We start from the raw sequence: 22531 nt of genomic DNA, 5'->3' as shown, positions 1-22531 counted from the left end.
CTGTGCTGTGAAAAATGTCTGTCCTTTTTTGTATTTGGTGGTGAGCTAACATAAATATAGGTGGTGTTTTCGCTGTAAAACATTTAAAAAATCGGACATGTTGGCTGGATTCACAAGATGTTTATCTTTCATATGCTGGATTGGACTTGTTAATGTGTGAAAGTTAAATATTTCAAAAAAATATATTTTGAATTTCGCGCCCTGCACTTGAAGTGGCTGTTGTCATATTGTGCCCGGCTTCGGGCTTGCAGCCCAAAGAAGTTTTAACTTACGCATGAAAAGCATGTATTATTAAACAGCCTCTTGAAAAGATCCGAGGTGATTGAGTCGTAGCTAAGCCTAATAACTACAGAACACTCCCCCTGATGTTATCCAGACAGTCCATTTCCTTGTGTTATCAAAAGTCCCTCTCAAAGTTTACAAAGTGAGACAGGGAAATAGTGATGCCCCAGTGCGTGACACAACCTGAGTCTGCCAAGCAGCACACTAGTAAACACACAACCCTAACAGTGCATCAACACCGCCTGCCACTCAGCAACACAATTGATGTCATTTCTTGGGGTTGGAATTACAATATTTTTGACAGTCACTCCTCATTGTATCCTCATTCCCACCTTCTTTATGAATAGCAGGGGAGTAATTTCAGATGGGAGTGGACTTAATGGTACAGCTCGAGGTCACAAACTCCATAACCATGAGCTTAGGGAAACAGAAATCTCTTTATGTGCCCAGGTGCATTCACCGCCGGGGATAACTGGCTGGCTGATGCTTTATCAAAAACACTATCAACACCGATTCAGAGGCAGACTTAATACATGGCCGGTTCTGGCTGATTCACTCAGCATGTCATTTAAGTTCCACTCAGCACATTCTATAGCTACTGTTTATGTATGAAGGCGAAATTGTCGCCATTTAAGGTCACTCAGCCGTCAAAGAGGGATGTTAAGCCAATGTGAGTAAGACCTTTAAACAGGTTAACATTCACAAGGCCGCAGGGCCAGACGGATTACCAGGACGTGTACTCAGAGCATGCGTTGACCATCTGGCAAGTGTCTTCACTGACATTTTCAACCTCTCCCTGACCCAGTCTAATACCACGTTTCAAGCAGACTACCATAGTCCCTGTGCCCAAGAACGCCAAGGTAACCTGCCTAAATGACTTTGGGTCCGTAGCAGTCACATGTGTAGTCATGAAATGCTTTGAAAGGCTGGTCATGGCTCACATCCCAGAAATCCTGGACCCACTCCAATTTGCATACTGCCCCAACAGATCCACAGATGACGCAATCTATATTGCACTCCACACTGCCCTTTCCCACCTGGACAAGAGGAACACCTTTATGAGAATGCTGTTCATTGACTACAGCTCAGCATTCAACAGCATAGTGCTCTCCAAACTCATCATTTAGCTAAGTACCCTGGGACTAAACACCTCCCTCTGGCTCCGGGACTTCCTGACGGGCTGCCCCCAGGTGGTGAGGGTAGGCACATCCGCCGCGCTGACCAACAACACTGGGGGCTGTCAGGGGTGTGTGCTTAGTCCCCTCCTGTACTCCCTGTTCACCCATGACTGCAGGGCCACGCACTGGACTCTAACCCCACACTCACACATACTACACTGACACATGCACACACACGCATATTGATGCCCCACACACACACACACAAAAACACACACACACACACACATACAATCACATTCCTTCACATACGCTGCTGCTACTCTCTGTTTATTACCTATGCATTGTCACTTTACCCCTACTTACATGTACAGTACCAGTCAAAAATCTGGACACACCTACTCATTCAAGGGTTTTTCTTAATTTTTACTATATTATACATTGTAGAACAATAGTGAAGACATCAACACTATGAAATAGTGAGGACCGTCACAGGAAAGGAAGACCTAGAGTTACCTCTGCGGCAGAGGATAAGTTCATTACAGTTACCAGCCTCAGAAATTGCAGCCCCAAATAAATGCTTCACAGAGTTCAAGTAACAGACACATCTCAACATCAACTGTTCAAAGGAGACTGCGTTAATCAGGCCTTCATGGTCGAATTGCTGCAAGGAAACCACTACTAAAGGATACCAATAAGAAGAAGAGACTTGCTTGGGCCAAGACACACGACCAATAGACATTAGACCGGTGAAAATCTGTCCTTTGTTGTGAGATGTTTGGTTCTAACCGCCGTGTCTTTGTGAGACGCAGAGTAGGTGAATGGTTTATCTTCGCATATGTGGTTCCCACCGTGAAGCATGGAGGAGGAGGTGTGATGGTGTGGGGGGGGGGCTTTGCTGGTGACCCTGTCAGTGACTTATTTAGAATTCAAGGCACACTTAACCAGCATGGCTACAACAGCATTCTGTAGCGATACGCCATCCTTTCTGGTTTGCGCTTAGTGGGACTATCATTTAAATTTTCAACAGGACAATGACCCAAAACACACAGGCTGTGTAAGGGCTATTTGACCAAGAAGGAGAGTGATGTAGAAATCACTCCTCCCACTGATTTCCCTCATTCAAATCTTTGCTGGCTTGAGTTTAAATATCCACAAAGGCATGCATTAAAGCTGGAATCCATAGCGGTGAAGCTGGTGGTTTGAGATGAGTTGGCTCGCGAAGTAAAGTAAAAGCAGCCAACAAGTGCTCAGCGTATGTGGGAACTCCTTCAAGACTGTTGGAAAAGCATTCCAGGTTAAGCTGGTTGAGAGAAGGCTGAGTGTGCAAAGCTGTCATCTTTGAATCTCAAATATAAAATATATTTGTTTAACACTTTTTTGGTTACTACATGATTCCACTATGTGTTATTTCATATTTTTGTGATAGTGATGTATTCACTATTATTCTACAATGTCGAAAATAATAAAAATAAAGAAAAACCTTTGAATGAGTAGATGTCCAAACCTTTGACTGGTACTGTATATATTACTTCAATTCCCTCGATTAACCCGTTACACATTGACTCGGAACCGGTACCCCTTGTATCTAGCCTCGTTATTTTTATTTTATTGTGTTACTATTTGTCCTTTAGTTTATTTACTTTTTTAAAACTCTGTGTTGTTGGTTAAGGACTCGTAAGTAAGCATTTCACGCTAAGTTTTACATCTATTTTGTTTGGCCATGTGAAAAGTACAATTTGATTTGATTTGATTTAAATATCCTCCTCTGAACAAATTTAGTATTAAGTTCCCTCTGATGAGTTTGAAGTACCAATATTGCTCCAAGGTCTCCTTACACAGCCTGCCTGATGACCAGGAAGATGTAGCATGGTGTAAAACATGCAATATGGCCTGGTTACAATCAAATTAATGTTTTGTTAGCTACTGTGCAGTGCAATGGACCCAGTTCGATTGATCCTGTGGGCTATAGTTGAGGCCCCATAGAATAGAAAGTAGAAGTAGAGGTTGTTTACGTATCATTTATACAAGCAGGAGATATCCCACTGAGACTTGATGTCTTTCTTTATGAGCGACTGTCTGCAGCTGGATCCTCAGACTCAGTGACACTTCTGTCTCTGTTTGCGTCTCAAATTATACCATATATTCTCCATGTAGTGCACTACTTCTGACCAGACGTCAGAATTATACCATATATTCTCCATGTAGTGCACTGCTTCTGACCAGACCAGAGCCCGATGTGGGAATCATTTGAGAGTTTCTTCCCGTCTCATTGTGGGGATGGGATGAATTAATGTGCTGATGGGGATGTTTCTCTACCAGATCTCCCCCTCCGCTAGTGGAGGTCCAACATAGAGAGAGACATGAGAGGGAATATGGAAGGAGGGAAATAGTGCACGTCCATCCGTTTGTGATCAATCTATGGAGTCTTCTTTTGCCTGAGAGGGCCATAGATGTTTGGGTATTGTGACGAACAAAGAGCTTTGCACTGGCACTTTACCTCTCCCATACATCATACTATGCAAACCCCTTTTCTCCCTCCAGCTCATCCCACCATTGCGAGCTGCTGTGCGTGCGCTGGTGTTGTGATCAGCAGATTGGGTATTAAATCCTGGGTATTTGTCACACCCAGTAATGTCCCATATCTCATTATTTGGATAGAGTGGCAGGACACAAGGGCAGTTTTTAATCAAGAAGAAGGAAGGGGAGCTTGAAGCACAAGGTGATGTGATAAATATGGATGTGGGAGGGAGGGAGGGAGGGAGGGAGGGAGGGAGGGAGGGAGGGAGGGAGGGAGGGAGGGAGGGAGGGAGGGAGGGAGGGAGGGAGGGAGGGAAAGGGAAGGAGAGGAGAGCGAAAGCTCCCTAGAGTCAGTTCAGAGCTGCTCTGTAAACAAGATGTGCTGTATTGAACGCTGTCACTCAGCTTGTACAGCTTGCATTGCTTTGCTTGCGTAGCACGCAGTATGCAAACAGTCCCATGCGACGCTAGCATGTCTCTGTCTGTAGCCTCTCTGATAGTGTGCATTCTCTCTTGACATAAGTGAGGAGCCTGAGATTTCTGAGTATCACTCTTTAGGAATACATCTCATTCTCTGAGCCGCTCAAAGGGTCAGAAACCAAATGACACGTCCAGCATCGAACCACTCCGCTGTGGCACAGGGTGCATCCTCCCCAGTGATCCCTGGTGCTGAGGGGAAGGGGAAGACAGTCGTAAGGCCGTGTCAAGGTCATCGATAGCCTGCCGAGCAGGGGCCACAAAGGGCCCTGACCAGTTCCGTAAATCCCATTGATTAACGCATCAGGGGAGCAGAGGAAGACAGCAGAGACAAAAACAGAGACCATGAATTCCTTAATGACCACACAATACGAGTCTGTCCACCACTAGGGATGTAAGCTGTGTTCCGGATGCATACTCCGAGATTGCACCATGTTTCCAGTGCCACGGTTGGCTGGTTCTTGGGTCGTCCTCTCTGGGTGAATGGCCTATGGTGATTTGGATGATTAAAAACCACTTTGGGCTAGACGTTCCGCTAGCGACCCACCTCGACAACATCCGGTGAAATTGCAGAGCACGAAATTCAAAATACAAAAATTGTAATACTAAACATTCATGAAAATACAAGTGTCATACATCATTTAACTTCATGTTAATTCAGCCGCTTTGTCAGATTTCAAAAAGGCTTTACGGCGAAGGCATACCATGCAATTATCTGAGGACAATTATCTGAGGACAGCGCCCAGCGTACAAAAGCATTAAAAACATTTTCCAAACCAGCAGAGGTGTCACAAAAGTCAGAAATAGCGATAAAATAAATCCCTTTGAAGATCTTCCTCTGTTTGCAATCCCAAGGGTCCCAGCTACACAACAAATGGTTGTTTTGTTCAATAAAGTCCTTTATATCCCAAAAAAGTCAGTTTAGTTGGCGCGCTTGATTCAGTAATCCACCTGTTCCACTCGTTCAAAATGCATACAAAGGAATCCCAAAAGTAAATAAACGATAAAATTTAAGACGGAGAATAGCGTGTTCAATACCGGAGATAAGTAACGAAGTGCGCGCCCTCATCCACACGCGCCACAACACTACAGTCAAAATGAGAGCCACCTTGAAAAACTACAAATTCTAGCTCATTTTTCAAAAAACAAGCCTGAAACCCTTTCTAAAGACTGTTGACATCTAGTGGAAGCCATAGGAACTACAATCTGCGAGGATTTCCTTTGATTTTCCCATAGACAGGCATTTCAATGGGTGGTCACCTCAACAACAAAAACAATTCTGGATGGATTCTGCTCGGCTTTTCGCCTGCCATATCAGTTCTGTTATACTCACAGACAATTCATCAACAGTTTTAGAAACTTCAGAGTGTTTTCTATCCAATACTACCAATTATATGCATATCCCAGCTTCTGGGCCTGAGTAACAGGCAGTTTACTTTGGGCATGTCAGTCATCCGAACTTCCGAATACTGCCCCCTATCCCTAAGAAGTTTTTAACCCTTTGCCTTCTTTTCTCTCTTTTTTCCTTCTCTTTCTTTTCTCATAATCAAATTACGTAATCAATAACCAAATCACACACACACTACACATCAAAGCTGGAAATGCATGTGTGGCCATGCCCCACAAAATAGGGCGCATCATCGAGGGGAGCCCTGCGGACCGCTGTGGGAAGCTGAAGGTGGGCGATCGCATCTTGTCCGTCAACGGCTGCTCCATTACCAACAAGTCCCACTCGGACATCGTCAACCTGATCAAGGAGGCCGGGAACACAGTCTCTCTGAGGATCATTCCTGGTGATGGTAAGACTTTGTGGCTTTCTGTTTTATAATGCAGTAGGGAGGTGACTTATTCATAGCTCTAGCGGGAGTCAATTGGCATCACTGCCCTGCGCTGGCAGAAGCACTTTCTATCAACCTGGGGAGCTATCTAGCGCTATGAGAGGCCATGCTCCCTGCCCTGGCTTCAAACTTGGAGAGGGTTGGGACTGTGAATGAGTAGGGAGGGGATGCCACTAGATATGCATCTCTAGTCAGTTATACCTTTCCCCCCTTTTATGGTCAAGGTTAGAATTTGGGGAGGGCAAGCTGATAAGTATGTGTGTGTTGATTGTAGTACAGTGTATGATAGGCAGACTGATAATGTCATTTGGATGTGCTGCAGTCTCCCAGTTTGGTAATAGCTGCCATTTTGAAACGACGAGATTATCAACTCAGTGAACCGTGTTTTCTGTGTAATCACTGCTTCCTGTCAGTGTTCATCTCCTCAGTCTGGATGGAACAAGGTGGCAGGAAATGCATGCGTAATACTGGTTATGGCAGGAACAGGCTGTGACAGGAAATTGGCTCTATCCCCATGAGTAGGAATGTGTTGAGTTGTGCCATGTCCCAGAACAACAGTACAGCCAGCCCCTAGAATGGCCTGTCATTGGCTGAGAGACTTGTGGACCAATGAGAGGTGTGTGTGTGTGTGTGTGTGTGTGTGTGTGTGTGTGTGTGTGTGTGTGTGTGTGTGTGTGTGTGTGTGTGCTAGGTTGCTGCTCTGCCTCTAAAGGGCTCTCCAGAAAAGCTGGTAAAATGTAGCTTCATTAAGATGAGAGGAGAGCCAGGAGCACACACACACACGAAGGAGGAGACAATGCAAAACCAGTCATTCAACAAAGCATGGCAGTTTGTTTTAACGACCACAACGATAGCATCTATTTATAACCTACTGTTTTCTCTAATGGTAGAACAACTCTAGATAGAACCCATGCAGCCACAACCTTCCCCAACTAGACTGTAATTTTGTGTGGAGATGTTTATTGTTGAGCCGTTCAGGTTGTGTCCCCCAGACAGCTTTGTGATCATGGGGGAAGGCAGGCAGTGCTGTCAGGGTAGCGAGGGAGAGAGGGATGAATGAATCAGGCTGGAGCTCTTGCTAACTTCAGGCAGAACCCCATTCCATCTATAAGTAACCAATGTCTAGGATGACTAATGTGGACTGCCGTGTTGTGGCTTGTGGTGCAGCACAATTATATTTGCAAGAAAGGAAGGACAATTACCCCTGGAATTTAAAGAAAAACAAAACGACGGAAGCAGAGAGGCTTGATTTGATTTGATGTTCCTGTGTAGAGTGGAACTGGTGTTGTCTGTGTCTGTGAGCAAAATGGTAGATGACAACATTGTAGGCAATTAGCATCAGGTTGAACAGAGCAGCCTTGAGGTAAGACTGTGTTTTCTGGAGAGCAAAACTCTTGTATGGAAATGTGTTGTCAAAGACGGCAATCCTGACCAAGACCCAGTTACGGCTCGAAACACATTGTTTAGCAGAAGAGCGATTTTAGAGCATCTAACAGCAGACTCATTTGTTTTTTCTCTAAGATAGAAGCCATCTTACCAGAATCCATGTATTACTTCTAGATTAGAGGTTATGACCCCTACCCACAATCCTCTACTGTGTTTCTACAGAGTCCTCCAACGCATCTCTGTTGACCAACGCTGAGAAGATTGCCACCATCACCACCACACACACACCCCAAACTGCCACGGAGCCCCGGTTAGTTTCCATGAAAATCTCAATCAATAAACAGGCATTTGATTAAATAAAATGTATAATATGATCAATTGCATGAAAGATGACTTCTATATGAATAGGATTTATTTTCATATCTATGTGTTCATACGAATGATTACATTTTCCAGGAACAACTCAAAGTCGAAACAGGCTCCTCCTCCACCTCCTCCAACACAAGTTCAGGACTCACAGGTACTGTAAAGACAGACATGTTCTATTGGTCTGTTTCAATCAATCACCAAAGAAGGAAGCAATCAGTAAATCATTACTTTACAAGAACACACAGTGCAGCTTCAATCTGAGATCAAGATTTTCATTCAAAGCAATCAATCAATGAATCAGTTAATCAATAAAAGAGGGCGGAAGAGTGACAGTGCCACAGCCAAACTTTTGATGAGTGCAGTGAGCCTGTGTCCAGCCATTGCAGTGCCCTTTCTTTGTGCTCTGCACAGGAAGCAATAATTATTCATTGGTTCCAGGGTATTGTACCTCCAGTTTTGTGTGGTCCTTTGTAGCTCTGTTGGTAGAGCATGGCGCTTATAATGCCAGGGTTGTGGTTTCAATTCCTGGGACCAGCGATATGTAAAAATGGATGCACGCATGACTGTAAGTTGCTTTGGATAAAAGTGTCTGCTAAATGGCTTATATTATTATGTGAGTTTTTGCTGGATGTGACTTGATTAGTCCTGAATTTAGTACTCACTTCATGACACCTCTGTTGGCCCATGAGTTGTGGGCATTTGCACATCTTGCTTTGTAAATATGTACTTTTCTTTCCTTCTGTCTCTCGCTCTCTCAGGACGCCGAGTTCTACTCTGTGGATCTGGAGCGGGACAGTAAAGGCTTTGGGTTCAGCCTGAGAGGAGGACGGGAGTACAACATGGACCTATATGTGTTGAGGCTGGCTGAGGATGGGGCGGCTGTCAGGAACGGCAAGATGGGGGTATGCTCAGTGAAAAAAATCATATCAACAATTGGAGGCCTGTCACTCTGTTGCACTTGGATTATAATATTTCTGTCAAATAGACAGTTCAGCTCGCCTGGGATCAATTATCTGGTTCTCTCAATAAATCTCCTCCCTCCTCTCTCTCTCTCTCTGCACACAAAGGTGGGAGATGAGATCCTGGAGATCAACGGCGAGAGCACAAAGAACATGAAGCACGCACGGGCCATCGAGCTGATCAAGAATGGTGGCCGGAGGGCACACCTGCTCCTCAAGAGGGGCGATGGATCTGTGCCTGAATATGGTGGGTGGAGATGTGATGTGATACAGGTTCCCTCCATACTATGACTAACACTACTGACTCTGACTACTAACTAACACGAAAGGCCCCCACACACAGAACGGACACTGTAGTCTGCAGTTTCTTGTTGCTGTGATCAAATCAAATTGTATTTGTCACACGCGCCGAATACAACATTACCGTGAAACACTTACTTACAAACCCTTAACCAACAATGCAGTTCAAGAAACAGAGTTAAGAAAATATTTACTAAATAAACTGAAAAAAAATAAATGTAATCAAAAAATAACAAGATATTTACATAACAATAACGAGGTTATATACAAGGGGTACCGGTACCGAGTCAATGTGTGGGGGTACAGGTTAGTCGATGACAATGCATAGATGGAAATAGTTTGGGTGGCCATTTGATTAATTGTTCAGCTTGGGGGTAGAAGCTGTTAAGGAGCCTTTTGGTCCTAGACATGGCGCTCCGGTATCGCTTGCCATGTCGTAGGAGAGAGAACAGTCTATGACTTGGGTGACAGGAGTCTTTTACAATTCTTTGGGCCTTCGTCTGACACCGCCAAGTATATAGTTCCTGGATGTCAGGAAGCTTGGCCCCAGTGATGTACTGGGCAGTATGCATTACCCTCTGTAGCGCCTTACGGTCAGATGCAGAGCAGTTGCCAGACCAGGTGGTGATGCAACCGGTCAGGATGCTCTCGATGGGGCAGCTGTAGAACTTTTTGAGTATCTCGGGACCCATGCCTCTCCTGAGGGGGAAAATGTGTTGTTGTGCCCTCTTCACAACTGTCTTGGTGTGTTTGGACCAGGATAGTTCACTGGTGATGTGGATACCAAGGAACATGAAACTCTCAACCTTTATTGGCCATAGTATGTAATGTTCCTCTTCCTGTATAAATCAAGTCTTGTTATTGTCCAAATACTGTATGTTCTGCTCACTCTAATCTGGGATTGTTTCTCCTTATTTCTGCCGAGAAGGTCAAAGGATTCCACTCAGCCGTCAATTTTATAGGTTTTCCTTTTCTGTCCCTGACAGGAAAACTTGTCTACTGAACCAACTACATTTATCTTTCTTATCTCCATTGAGGATCTAAGCCCTCTGTTTTCTCTATTTTTGTTTATTTTTTTTCTGTCTCTTTCCTCCCCACTTCTTTTCTCTGGGTTCTTCCTCCTCCCTCCAGCGATGATGGCTCCTCATCTCGCTGTTGGTACTATGAGAAATGACAAGATGGGAGAGCCCTGTTTCTACCTAATGGGCCAAAATCAGACCACGGTTTGTAGCCAAGTCTGTTCCAACCCGCCCTCCTAACTGTTTACCCTCCACCCCAACATCTCTCACCTACTTAACCCATCTCCCCCTACCATTTCCCCCCCCTCTCCCACTACCTGCACCTCCCTGGGTATGTGTTTGGTGCTGTGTGGCCCGGCTCACTCCTCAACCTGCACTGTGCGTTCATGACCCATGTGAACCCATTCACACTGAATGCACTGCTTCTCCTCCTCCCGCCTCTGGAACGATTCATGTCACTGCTCGCCTCCTGCTGCTACCATAACAACCACTGATTGGGCAGAGTCATGGGCAGAATGCGCTCCAGTTTTTTTTGTTTTCTCCTCTCTCAGGCTCTTTGTTTTTCTGCAGTTCCCATTCCCAAACGATGATAATCGACTTGTTTGTCATTTTTATTCTAACGTCATAGCTGCTTGTTGTGTCATTGATAACACCAACCCTCCACTTGCAATGTTTGGCACTTGTTGTGTTGCTGCCACCTACATGTACCAACCCAATGCTCTCTTTGAAAATACACTGTAGCAATTGTTTACTTTGATGTCATTTAGTTTGAGGATCAAAGTAAGTCATTTGTGTACAGATTTGAATATTTAATATCACCCTTTTTCCCCAGTATATTTATTGTCCCAATTTGCAAACAAGTCACTGTTTATGGAAGTGCATGGCAGTACATGGTTTCCATAAAAATGGCTGTATTACAAGCTATAATAAATACAAGCTATATCTGTATTGCTTGTATCTGTATTGATACAAGCAATTTGTGGGAATTGTCTTAGCTACCAAGCTTATATTATTTAGTTAGTTGAAACTCCATCCAGTCTGAGAATGTCTCTCATGTTCTTCCTTTGTTTTCATACAGACTCCAGCCATGACGGGCACTCTCCCACACCCAGGGCACAAAACTCTCCGGAAGTGAGAACCCTGCCACCAAACAGCCGATATCACCCCTCATCGGAGTCAAGTTATCCACCAGACCTTCACAAACCATCACGCCACAAGGATGCTGCGCAGGGCCGAGACAGGGACAGGGTGGAGCACCAGGGCCGGCACTTTAACCCCCACCACCATCACACCTGGAACAACAACCACAGCCATACCACCCCCAGCCAACACTACCCTGAAAACAGCGGCGGCAACAATAAGAAGAGCCGGGGCCGCAAAGTCAACAAGTCAGAGTCAGAGAGCGGCATCTCAAAACTCTTAAAGACTCTGCGTAAGGACAGCTCTGGGAAGAAGGCTGCAGCTGCAGCGGCAGCTACAGAACGAGAGCGGGAGCTCTCCGCTAGTAGCAGTACTCTAGACCCGAGGTACAGTCGACCACGCCGCGGCTCCCTCGACCGTTCGCCCACCCGTAAACATAACGCCTCCCCTGACCGACGGCGGGCCAAGTCCATGGACCGCAGGGCAGAGCGAGCACACCGAGACCGCACACCCGAGAAGGAGAACGAGGACGGAGGTTTCCTCAGTCATGCGGCTACTCCTGAACAACCACTCTACGACCGCAGGCTTGTGAGCGAGCCACAGACCCCGGGCCGGGCCTACTTAGAGGCCACCACCCCAGAGCGCCTGAACAAAAGGGCTTCCTCCCTGTCTCTTTCCAGGGGGTGGACTCCTGAAAGAGGCAGCCTGAAGAACGGCAACCTTCGGAGGGACTCGCCGGTTGAGACGAGGGAGGAGAGGTATGTGATGAACGGAACGCCAGAGAGACGGTACAGGTCAGAGAGAGATTCGTCTCCAGACAGCAGCTACAGCAGGGAGGAGCGGAACTACTACAGTACACTAAAGAACAATGCCTCCACTCACAACCACGCAGGCTACAACAATGCAGGACACTGCAACAACGCAGCAGGACACAACAACGCAGTAGGTCGCGCCCAGAACCAGTTCCCCGAGCCTATGAGAAGGCTTTACAAAGAGAGCCCCAAGGACCTCAGCATCTGAGTGGACAGAGCCTGGACCCTGGCCTATCACCCCCCAACCTGTGTAGGCTACAGTACATACACTGGACTTGGACTTCTGAAGAGATTAACTCGTGATTTATCCAATCGCCTGGTTGATTGATTCATTGATTTGACTACTTGTGATCCGGGACAGAGATTCATACCACAGCAGGAGTACAATCTTTTTTTTTGTTCGTACTGTATGTTTTGTTTCTGTTCTCATTATTTTGAGCATAACTGCAGTTGTTAATACTGTAGTGAAGGTATGTGTATGTGCCTATCACATCACAAATGGCGATTTACCTTTTTTGGGGCATCTCTGTTTGAAACCTCAGAAGGAACACATACAGTCGCTAGTGAAAGTCTACACACCCCTTGCACAGTCTTCACATTTTGCTGCCTTAAAATGTAATCAAAACATTTATTAAATTGGATTGGTAGAACAATTATCTACAAAACCTACTCCACATTTTCAAAGTGAAAGAAAGATTATAGAACACCCCCCCCAAAAAAAAATATTGATTGCATGACTCTTAGCGCAACGTATAGCTATTGTTTTTGTCAAAATTGCTCAAGCTCAGTAAATGTGGTCGGGAATCATTGAAGGCCAGCAATATTTCAGCCTTGTCTCGGATTTTCAAGCAAATTTAAGTCAGGACTGAGACTGGACAACTCACACTTTACACCTCTTCGAAAGCCCTCCTGGCGCGTCTTTGGTATTAAAATGTGTGTAAATGTCCCGGTGACAAATACAACTCTGTCCCAGGGTTAGGTTTTCCAAAAACTACGGCAGGTTTTTACCTGGGCTTTGCTCCTTTCATGTTTTTTTTTACCCTGACAAACTCCCCAATCCCTGCCGGTGACAAGCCTACCCATAACATGATGTGCCAACACAATACTTGAAAATACAGAGAGTTTTTCTCTGTGTTGCATTAGATTTAATTCAAACCAGCAGTTTTTATTTAGTCCAAAAAGTTAATGTATTTGCTATTTTGTCTTGCAGTATTATTTAACAGCCTTGTTGCAAACATAATTGATGATTTGGCGTGGATGTTTTAACACAGGTTTCCTTCTTTTCACTTCATCATACAGGCCACTAATGTGGAGTGAATGCAATGTTGTAGATCCTCTGTATTTTCAAGTATTGTGGTGGCAGCATCATGTAATGGGTATGCTTGTCACCGACAGCAAATGGGTTTGTCAGGATAAAAAATAAATATATGAAAGGAGCAAAGCGCAGGTCAAAAGTCTGAGAAAAGTCCACCGTAGTCTTCTGAAAACCTAGAGTTAATTAATGCTAGACACACCAGAATGGCTTTCCAAGAGGTGTTGAGTGATCCAGTCTTAGTCCTGACTTAAATATTCTTTAAAATCACAGACAAAGTTTGAATATTGCTTTCCAGCAATGATTCCCAGCCAAATGTACTGAGCTTGAGCAATTTTGACAAAAACAATGGAGCTATGTTGCCCTAAGAGTTGGTAAAATCTTATTCAAAATTATTCCGTTTTTATGTTCTAATAATATTTATTTCACTTAAAAAATGTTTAGTAGGTTGTGTAGATCTATAGAAAAGAAAATCTAATGTAATCCCTATTTAAACACAAATGTTAAGTTAGCAAAATGTGAAGACTGCCAGGGGTGTGTAGACTTTCACTAGCGACTGTATGTGTTCCCTCTGAGGCTTCAAACATACTCCTTACTGTGGTAACTGGTTCTTCATGGTGGGCTTGTTTTTAATATGTTTTTGATGTCATTTTCCACCTCAGAATTGCTTTATAAAGCAAACTATAGCACAAGATGTTGGTAGTAGTGACATTTTATGGACAACTGCAGTCTACTAAGTGAATATCATACAGAGAAAAGGCAAACTCACATTTTTATAACCAATAGTAGTTTTAGAAATAATATATTTGAAATCATCCTTTTTGCATTTGTCTAGCTATTTATTTTCAATTGGCACATACCACAACGAAGCTTGGTAAAAGCTTAAAGGACCAAGTTATATGCCCCATAACCTGAAAATAAGAATAATTGTTATCCCTGCTGGATTTGCTGTAGAATCGCCCAAGAGGGAAACTAACATCCATCTCCTCTTCTCTCAGTCAGACGTGTCTGAGTAGACTGCCTGTGGTGGAAATAAAATGAAACAAAGTTTTGTATTCCTATTCAGAGGAAAGTAGAAGCAACATGTTAACTGACTGGAGCCTGTAACACGAAGCCTGCTTCACAGTTATACGCAACATGGAGAGGTTGACGAAGAGAGGTCAAGTCAAATGGTTTGAAAGTAACCACAGTCCTAGAATGAATTGATCCTATATATCGATGTAGACGTGAGGAAAGCTAAACCACCACATCTGATTGGCTTGAAGATTCAATAGAAAATATTGATCAACGGCCCACTGATCCCATACAGGTGATATGGGAGTAATTCCTTTCTTCCTCTCCCTGTCCAAGGAAATGAGGTGATGATGTAATTATGTAAGGGAAGTTGTTGTGATGCTAACATATGGAAAGTTCCGGAACGGAAGTATCTGCCATGCTGAGCCATGCTTTCACACCACTGTATGACTGCTGCTTTAACCGTGTTTTTCAGAATATTCTCTGTTTTATGTTTCACAAAATATCTAAAATGATATAGGAAAAACTACAACCAATGCATTCTGTTATCACAGTTTTTTCCATGGTACTGTAAAAAAAATTGCAAAGAAGAGCAACAAAAATTTGACATTTAAAGAAGAATATAACCTGCCGGCCACCATCTGTACAGAATTTTACAATGTAACTAATAGGAACCTGTCAAGGAATAAATTGCTGCCTTTTTCTTGTACAAAAGAGAAATTTATGAGAAACCTCTGCAGTGAGGAATGTGATATTGTGTTTATATTTCTGAAATGGACCTGATGATTCATGGGAAATATGTTAATGTACTCTGAATCAGGTATGTAAAGACATTCTAAAAATGGATGACTGTATTTGGTCAATTAGAAGCTGTTTGTTGGTTTGAATATCTCTTGATGGTTAGCCTGCCTTTGTATTATAAAGCACTTGTATGCAGTCTGTGTTCTTTAAGCATTATTTCTTGCAATGTGCTCCAGACATAATGCTATATCTGTGTTGATAAAAGCAGTACATGCATATGGGCCAATCTTTTTTATAAAACACTATGCATATATAAATACTACATTGTTCATAGCTTTATTTGACCCATGAAGCTATACATAACATTAGTTTAAGTACAAGTAGATGTGGACTTATCCAGTAAAGCTTCTTTCCTTGAGAGGGATCACAATGTATATGTAGCTATCAAAAGAAGTCTGTGAATGCTATTTTTATTATCAAATAAAGTTTTCCATACAAATTCAAAATAATTTGTTTCTACAGTGGCTTGCAATTATATTCCCAGGAGATTCCTATTGACATGATCTACATTTTAGATTCCCTTTGGAGTGCAGCATTTACAGATTGATTTATTATTCACCAAGGTAAACACAGCGCTTTAGTAACAGAATATCTGCAAAAAATACATAAAGTGTCTATCTGACATTTCAGATTTGTCTGACTAGCAGAGGTTCCGGTAGATGAAATAGGAATAACTGTATATTAATTCACATCAATATCTTCTTGTTACCCGTTGACAGAATAATTCAGTATGTACATCACGGAAGTGACATGAATCTACTTGTTAATAATGGAAAAGGTACTGGGGTGGAATGTCAGGAAACTGCTACTACATTAGCACATACTGTATGGATATCCACAGCTGTTAATTAACAAGCAACCCTAAGGCAGTCTTTCAGCTACAGTATGCTACTGTGTCATCCTTTGGTGTTTTTTTTCTTTCATTGCATATATCGAAAAGCATAGCAACATCTATTACTTTAAACTTGAGAGGGGTCTTCTTCTTATCATACAAGCCATATCAGAAACCTAGCCTACACTGGGGACAAATTCAGGTATGTAATGATAGCACAACAGTCTACTCTTTACGCTGTGTCTGTTTATTCCCCATATAGAGCAGTACTTGTCTCTGATCAAAAGTGGTAGTGCACTATTATGTAGAATAAATAGGGTGTCCGGATTACGGGCGGGTTTGGCCGGGCGGGGGCTTTACTTGGCTCATTGTGCTCTAGTGATTCCTTGTGGCGGGCCGGGCGCCTGCAGGCTGACTTCGGTCGCCAGTTGAAAGGTGTTTCCTCCAACACGTTGATGAAGCTGTCTTCTGGGTTAAGCGGGAAGATGTTATGAAGCACGGTTTGGCGGGTCACGTTTCGGAGGACGCATGACTCGCCCTTCGCCTCTCCCGAGCCCGTTGGGGAGTTGCAGCGATGAGACAAGGTAGTAAATGTAACAGTATATCACGAAATTGGGGAGAAACAGGGGGTAAAATAAAAAATAAAAAAAAAGAGTTAAAAAAATATGAAAATAATAGGGTCGCTACTTAGCATGTAAATGAACTTTGAATAGACATGCAGGCATTTTAAAATTACTCCATAGTGATCCGTACCATAGCTAATGAAGGGGAAAACCTTCAAGATATGTGGAAGCACGCACAGAACTGAGCCTTCACAGCATACTGCATGACTCACTCATAGCTTAAACTGCTGATTCATGAATGTGTGTTTTCTACCATCTCGATGAAAAAAGCATTTTGGATCAAATAAAATGGTATTCATCACGTACGGAGTTTACAGCAGGTATAAAAGACGCAGAGAAATGCTTGTGTGCTAGCTCCCACAACACTGCAGTACAAATATGTGAATTAAAGCAGATGTGAACAAGTTCTTTGCACGTTTCTCACTCACCAAGCAAAGCCACTTCAACATGTGTTACCACACCAGGGAGGTACCTATATGAACTACATGTAGTTCATCTAGTATAATTACATACTAATTACATTTTGCAGTAGCTTGGTGGTAGTTCCTAATTCTCACTTTTTTGTGCTTTATAGGTTTAGGGCTCTATTCAATCAGATCGACTGTAGCCGACATCCGCATAGCGGTTGTTTTGGCAGTGTCAGAGGTAGAATTGCGTTAGAGCTGTCAAATTCATAAGCCACCCCTGGAACTGCGTTTGAGCTGTCAAATCCACAAGCCACTCCTGGCATTATCGCTGAAGTGGACATTGCCATTGGCTGCAGAAATCCCATGCAGTTCAAACACAGGAATGTGAGATGTAATCTACACCTCGATTAGGCTTGATAGAAATCCTCGTTATTTAATTGAATGACTTTCAATTTCAGCACAATTATTATATAGCCAGGACTTTTATGGAACTGAACTTCTAATGATGGTCTGGCTTCCTGACAATGATCAAGAGCAGCTGCTCGCCATTTTGACAGCTCTACCGGCTATCACCGGTTAACGCTTAATCTGATTTAATCTAGGCCTAAATTACACTTTCTGGTAACTTTCTGACTCCAGAGGGATCTGTTCTTGCAGTTTGTAGTCAATGACATTTCAGATGTAGATAAGATCCTTTTCCACTAAGTAGTTTGGATGTAGTGAAACACTTTTTGAAAGTGACTTCAGTTAAGTAAACTATACTTTTCTTAAGGGTAGCTTTGGTATAGCTTCAATGTTCTATTGTGAAGGTAGCTTGGCATGTTTTCAGAGTAGCTTCCCCAACGCTGTTCATTTGTTTGTTTACAGTACGTCACGTTCCTGTTAGAGCAAGCAGTACGTTTCTGAATTGATGAAAGCAAAGACTTCCATACAGTATGCATTGGAAATCATGAGAGGTAATGATCCTACAACTCCCTGCCTGTCTTTCACCACAGACCTTAATCTGGTCTGTGGCCAGTGATTGATTTGCTGTTGTTTTCCACAGCCTCTCTCTGCTGGAGCTGGATTGGAGCATGTTCCTTGGCGAGGGAGCATATCTGTATTCAACTAGAGATCCGATGGTATGACGGTTGCTATGGCTACGCTACGAAGGTCACTATGAGAGAGTTCTCGAGGTGTTTGTTTTGCTCCAGTCTGACAGATATTTCTGCACAACTGAGGTGAAGGAATCTCACGTCACTCCCTGAGTTGCTATCATTTATCACAGACAGACAGACACAGCTTATAGCACAGACTTTACACAGATTGAAAAAGGTCGCAAAACTCATATTTCATCAATGATGAAACTGATTCAAGAAGTCTCAAGGTTTTGCTCGCCTGAGGTAGAGCACCTTATGATAAACTGTAGACCACACTATCTGGAAGAGAGTTCTCATCTATATTATTTGTAGCCGTCTATTTACCACCACAGAACAATGCTGGCACTAAGAACGCACTCAAACAACTGTATAAGGCCATAAGCAAACAAGAAAATGCTCATCCGGAAGCGGCGCTCCTAGTGGCCGGGGACTTTAATGCAGACAAATTTAAATCAGTTTTACCAAATTTTTACCAGCATGTCACATGTGTAAGCAAAGGAAAAAAACTCTAGACCACCTTTACTCTTCACACAGAGATGCATACAAAGCTCTCCCCTTCCCTCCATTTGGCAATTCTGACCATAAAAATATCCTCCTGATTCCTGCTTAGAAGCAAAAACTAATGCAGGAAGCACCTATGACTTGCTCAATATGGAAGTGTTCAGATTACGAGGATGCTACGCTACAGGACTTTTTTGCTAGCACAGACTGGAATATGTTCCGGGATTCATCCAAAGGCATTGAGGAGTATACCACCTCAGTCATCGGCTTCATCAATAAGTGCATCGACGACATCATCCCCACAGTGACCGTACGTACATATCCCAACCAGAAGCAATGGATTACAGGCAACTCCGCATCGAGCTAAAGGCTAGGGCTGCCGCTTTCAAGGAACGGGGCACAAATGAGGACGCTTATAAGAAATCCCGCTACGCCCTCAGACGAACCACCAAACAAGCCAAGTGTCAATACAGGATTAACCTTTACTGCTCAGGCGTTCCGCCAGCGGAACTCCTCCCACATTCCACTGAAAAGGCAGAGCGCGAAATTCTAAAGATATTTTTTAGAAATATTTAACTTTCACACATTAACAAGTCCAATACAGCAAATGAAAGGTACACATCTTGTGAATCCAGCCAATATGTCCGATTTTTAAAATGTTTTACAGCGAAAACAGCACGTATATTTATGTTAGCTCACCACCAAATACAAAAAAGGACAGACATTTTTCACAGCACAGGTAGCATGCACAAAGCCAACCTAACTAACCAAGAACCAACCAAACTAACCAACAAACAACTTCATCAGATGACAGTCTTATAACATGTTATTCAATAAATCTATGTTTTGTTCGAAAAATGTGCATATTTCAGGTATAAATCATAGTTTACATTGCAGCTACAATCAGAAATTGCACCGAAAGCAGACAGAATAATTACAGACACCAACGCCAAATACCTAAATACTCATCATAAAACATTTCTGAAAAATACATAGTGTACAGCAAATGAAAGACAGGCATCTTGTGATTCCAGCCAATATTTCCGATTTATTAAGTGTTTTACAGCGAAAACACAATATAGCGTTATATTAGCTTACCACAATAGCCAGAAACACAAGCCATTTCCCAGCAGCAAAAGTTAGCGATCGTAACAAACCAGTAAAAGATATATAATTTTTGACTAACCTTGATATTCTTCATCAGATGACAGTCCTATAACATCAGGTTATACATACACTTATGTTTTGTTCGACAATGTGCATATTTAGAGCTGAAATCAGTGGTTATACATTGTGCTAACGTAGCTACTTTTTCCCACAACGTCCGGATTTTTTTCTGACACTTTTTCTGACACACATATTCTGACCAAATAGCTATTCATAAACATAACTAAAAAATACATGTTGTATAGGAAATGATAAATCCACTAGTTCTTAATGCAATCGCCGTGTTAGAATTCTAAAAATAACTTCATTACGACATACAGCTTCGGTATAGCTAGAGAGTACCCAAAAGCTGGGCGCCAACGACTAGTTCACATGTACGACAGATATATGAAATAGCATCATAAAATGTTTCCTACTTTTGCTGATCTTTCATCAGAATGTTGGACAAGGGGTCCTTTGTCGGGAACAATCGTTGTTTGGATTTAGAACGGCCTCTTTCCCTCTTGATTTAGCAAGCACACTAGCCAAGTGGCACGAATCTCTCCATGTCAACAAACGGAAGAGAACGGAACACGGCAAAACTCCCGAAAAAATTTCATTAATCTGATTAAACTATATTGAAAAAACATACTTTACGATGATATGGTCACATGTATCAAATAAAATCAAAGCCGGAGATAGTAGTCGCCTATAGTTAATGATCTTAAAAAGGAGAACATCATTCTGAGAGAAGCCTTACTTGACATACAGACTAGATGCATGAGAGAGAGAATCTGGTACTTAAAGGTATCCAAGAGAAAGAAGGAGAAGTTCCTGAATGTGTAGTTAGAGAGTTCCTCCTTACAGCGCTTCAGATTCCATGCGAAGCTAATGACAAAATCCAACTCGAACATGTACACCGCTTCGGACAGAGAGGGCAGAGGTATGAACGCCCAATCGTTGCCAAATTTGCTTTCTTTAAAGATAAAATAATTTTTAAAAGCCGGGGTAAAAGTCTTGCTGGCATGAAAATTGGCATGAATGACCAGTTCCCGGAGGAAATTGCAGAACGACATAAAATTCCGTATCCAATTTTCAAGGAAAATAGATTGAAAGGGAAACCAGTAGCTCTCGTCGTTAAACTGTATATTGATAACCAGTTGTTCAGAGTCACAAAGACTACTCCATGGCTATTTTTTTTAAATTATCAAGTTCTCATAGAGGAGGCAAATAAGGAAACACACAATTCTAGCCCGGTTATGGATTGTAATAATACAACAAAAAATATATCTTCAAATATAACTAATTGGAACACAAAAGCAGTAATTCAACATGGTGGAGATAAAAACTCAGTAAACAGAAGGCACAGGATCAATGGCGTGGTGTGTTTTTGGCGTTGAGTGATAAAGGAAAAGGTTGCAAATCCCAGAACCAATGTATTGCTGTGAGCAGGGGTTGTGAGAGAGCTTTCCATGTTGTTCAGATGAAGGATATACATTTTATAATGAATTTTACATCTTATTTATCTATTTATTGTCCTATCATGGTGGAACAGCATTTTAAAATAAATGATTCATATCATTTATTTATTGTCCTATCATGGGGAACAAAATGTTTTAAATAAATTATACATCTAATTTATTTATTTTTGATCCTATATTGATGGAATGGTCCACAACCCTATACCGTAGACACCCACCAGAATGACCCAGATACTAAGGAGAAGTCCCTAACTGTTTTATGGGCCTGCTGTAAGCGGCCAAAATGCGGTCAGAGACCTAGAGCAGCACCGCCCCATCAAGATTCTGAGCCTGCTTGGCAGGGTTGGTCCTGCAAAGCCAAAGCCCCCTAAAGGGAGAGCATAATATACAAGGAAATTCTCAAAGCTGCTAATGAGAACCTTGAGGACCTTGTACCTAGCCGGTGGGAATTCCAGTGGTGTGGCCCCACACAGGCAGTGGCAGTGCTGGCAACACTAGCTGCAGTAACCCATGGGGAGGGGTTCACACTCAGACATTCAGAGAGGGGGCATATTATTGTGGCCCTGGTGGCATTTAAAAAAAAGGTATAATTTTTGTAACCTATATCATAAATAGGACTGGTGGAGATATGTCACACATGCAGCTAACACAGACATGTGGAAATGTCTGCTCTACCCACAATTACAAGTAACTAATTGCAGCTTTACCACAAAAATGGAAGAGGGAAGTGGAAGGGGAGAAAAGTAAGGAACTTGTCTGTCGGCCCTGCATTAAAATATAAAATAAAAATACATAACAGTTTATTTTAAGGACCAAAGAATTGACAGCTGTGCCATATAAATTGCAAAATAGACGGGAAGAGATTTTCAATGAACCGATTCCATGGCACATGGTTTATGAATTGACACGCAAAACGATGTCGGATTCAAAACGTATAATTTTTGTATTTAAAGTATTATACAAAATTCTTGCAACAAATAGAATGTTATACACATGGGGGACACAATCTACCCAGCTCTGCAGATACTGGCCGATTTGAAAAGTCATAGTCAATC

The 22531-nt window shown here is 42.7% G+C and overlaps 1 protein-coding gene across 1 annotated transcript in view; it reads left to right on the top strand.

Annotated features, from left to right (window-relative positions):
- The window catches only part of LOC120059519 (membrane-associated guanylate kinase, WW and PDZ domain-containing protein 1-like), an 80053-nt gene extending 64263 nt beyond the window's left edge, over positions 1-15790 (top strand). The window contains exons 16-21 of the mRNA XM_039008642.1: positions 6029-6196; positions 7844-7931; positions 8078-8141; positions 8749-8892; positions 9058-9196; positions 11347-15790. Coding sequence (XP_038864570.1) covers positions 6029-6196; positions 7844-7931; positions 8078-8141; positions 8749-8892; positions 9058-9196; positions 11347-12428 — 1685 coding nt within the window. The 3' untranslated portion in view covers positions 12429-15790. The remainder of the gene's footprint in view (positions 1-6028; positions 6197-7843; positions 7932-8077; positions 8142-8748; positions 8893-9057; positions 9197-11346) is intronic.
- Positions 15791-22531: the final 6741 nt, after the last annotated feature.

This window comes from Salvelinus namaycush, chromosome 14 (assembly GCF_016432855.1).
Source record: "Salvelinus namaycush isolate Seneca chromosome 14, SaNama_1.0, whole genome shotgun sequence".
NCBI classification, from domain to species: domain Eukaryota; kingdom Metazoa; phylum Chordata; class Actinopteri; order Salmoniformes; family Salmonidae; genus Salvelinus; species Salvelinus namaycush.
This window is presented reverse-complemented; position numbering and strand designations above follow the sequence as displayed.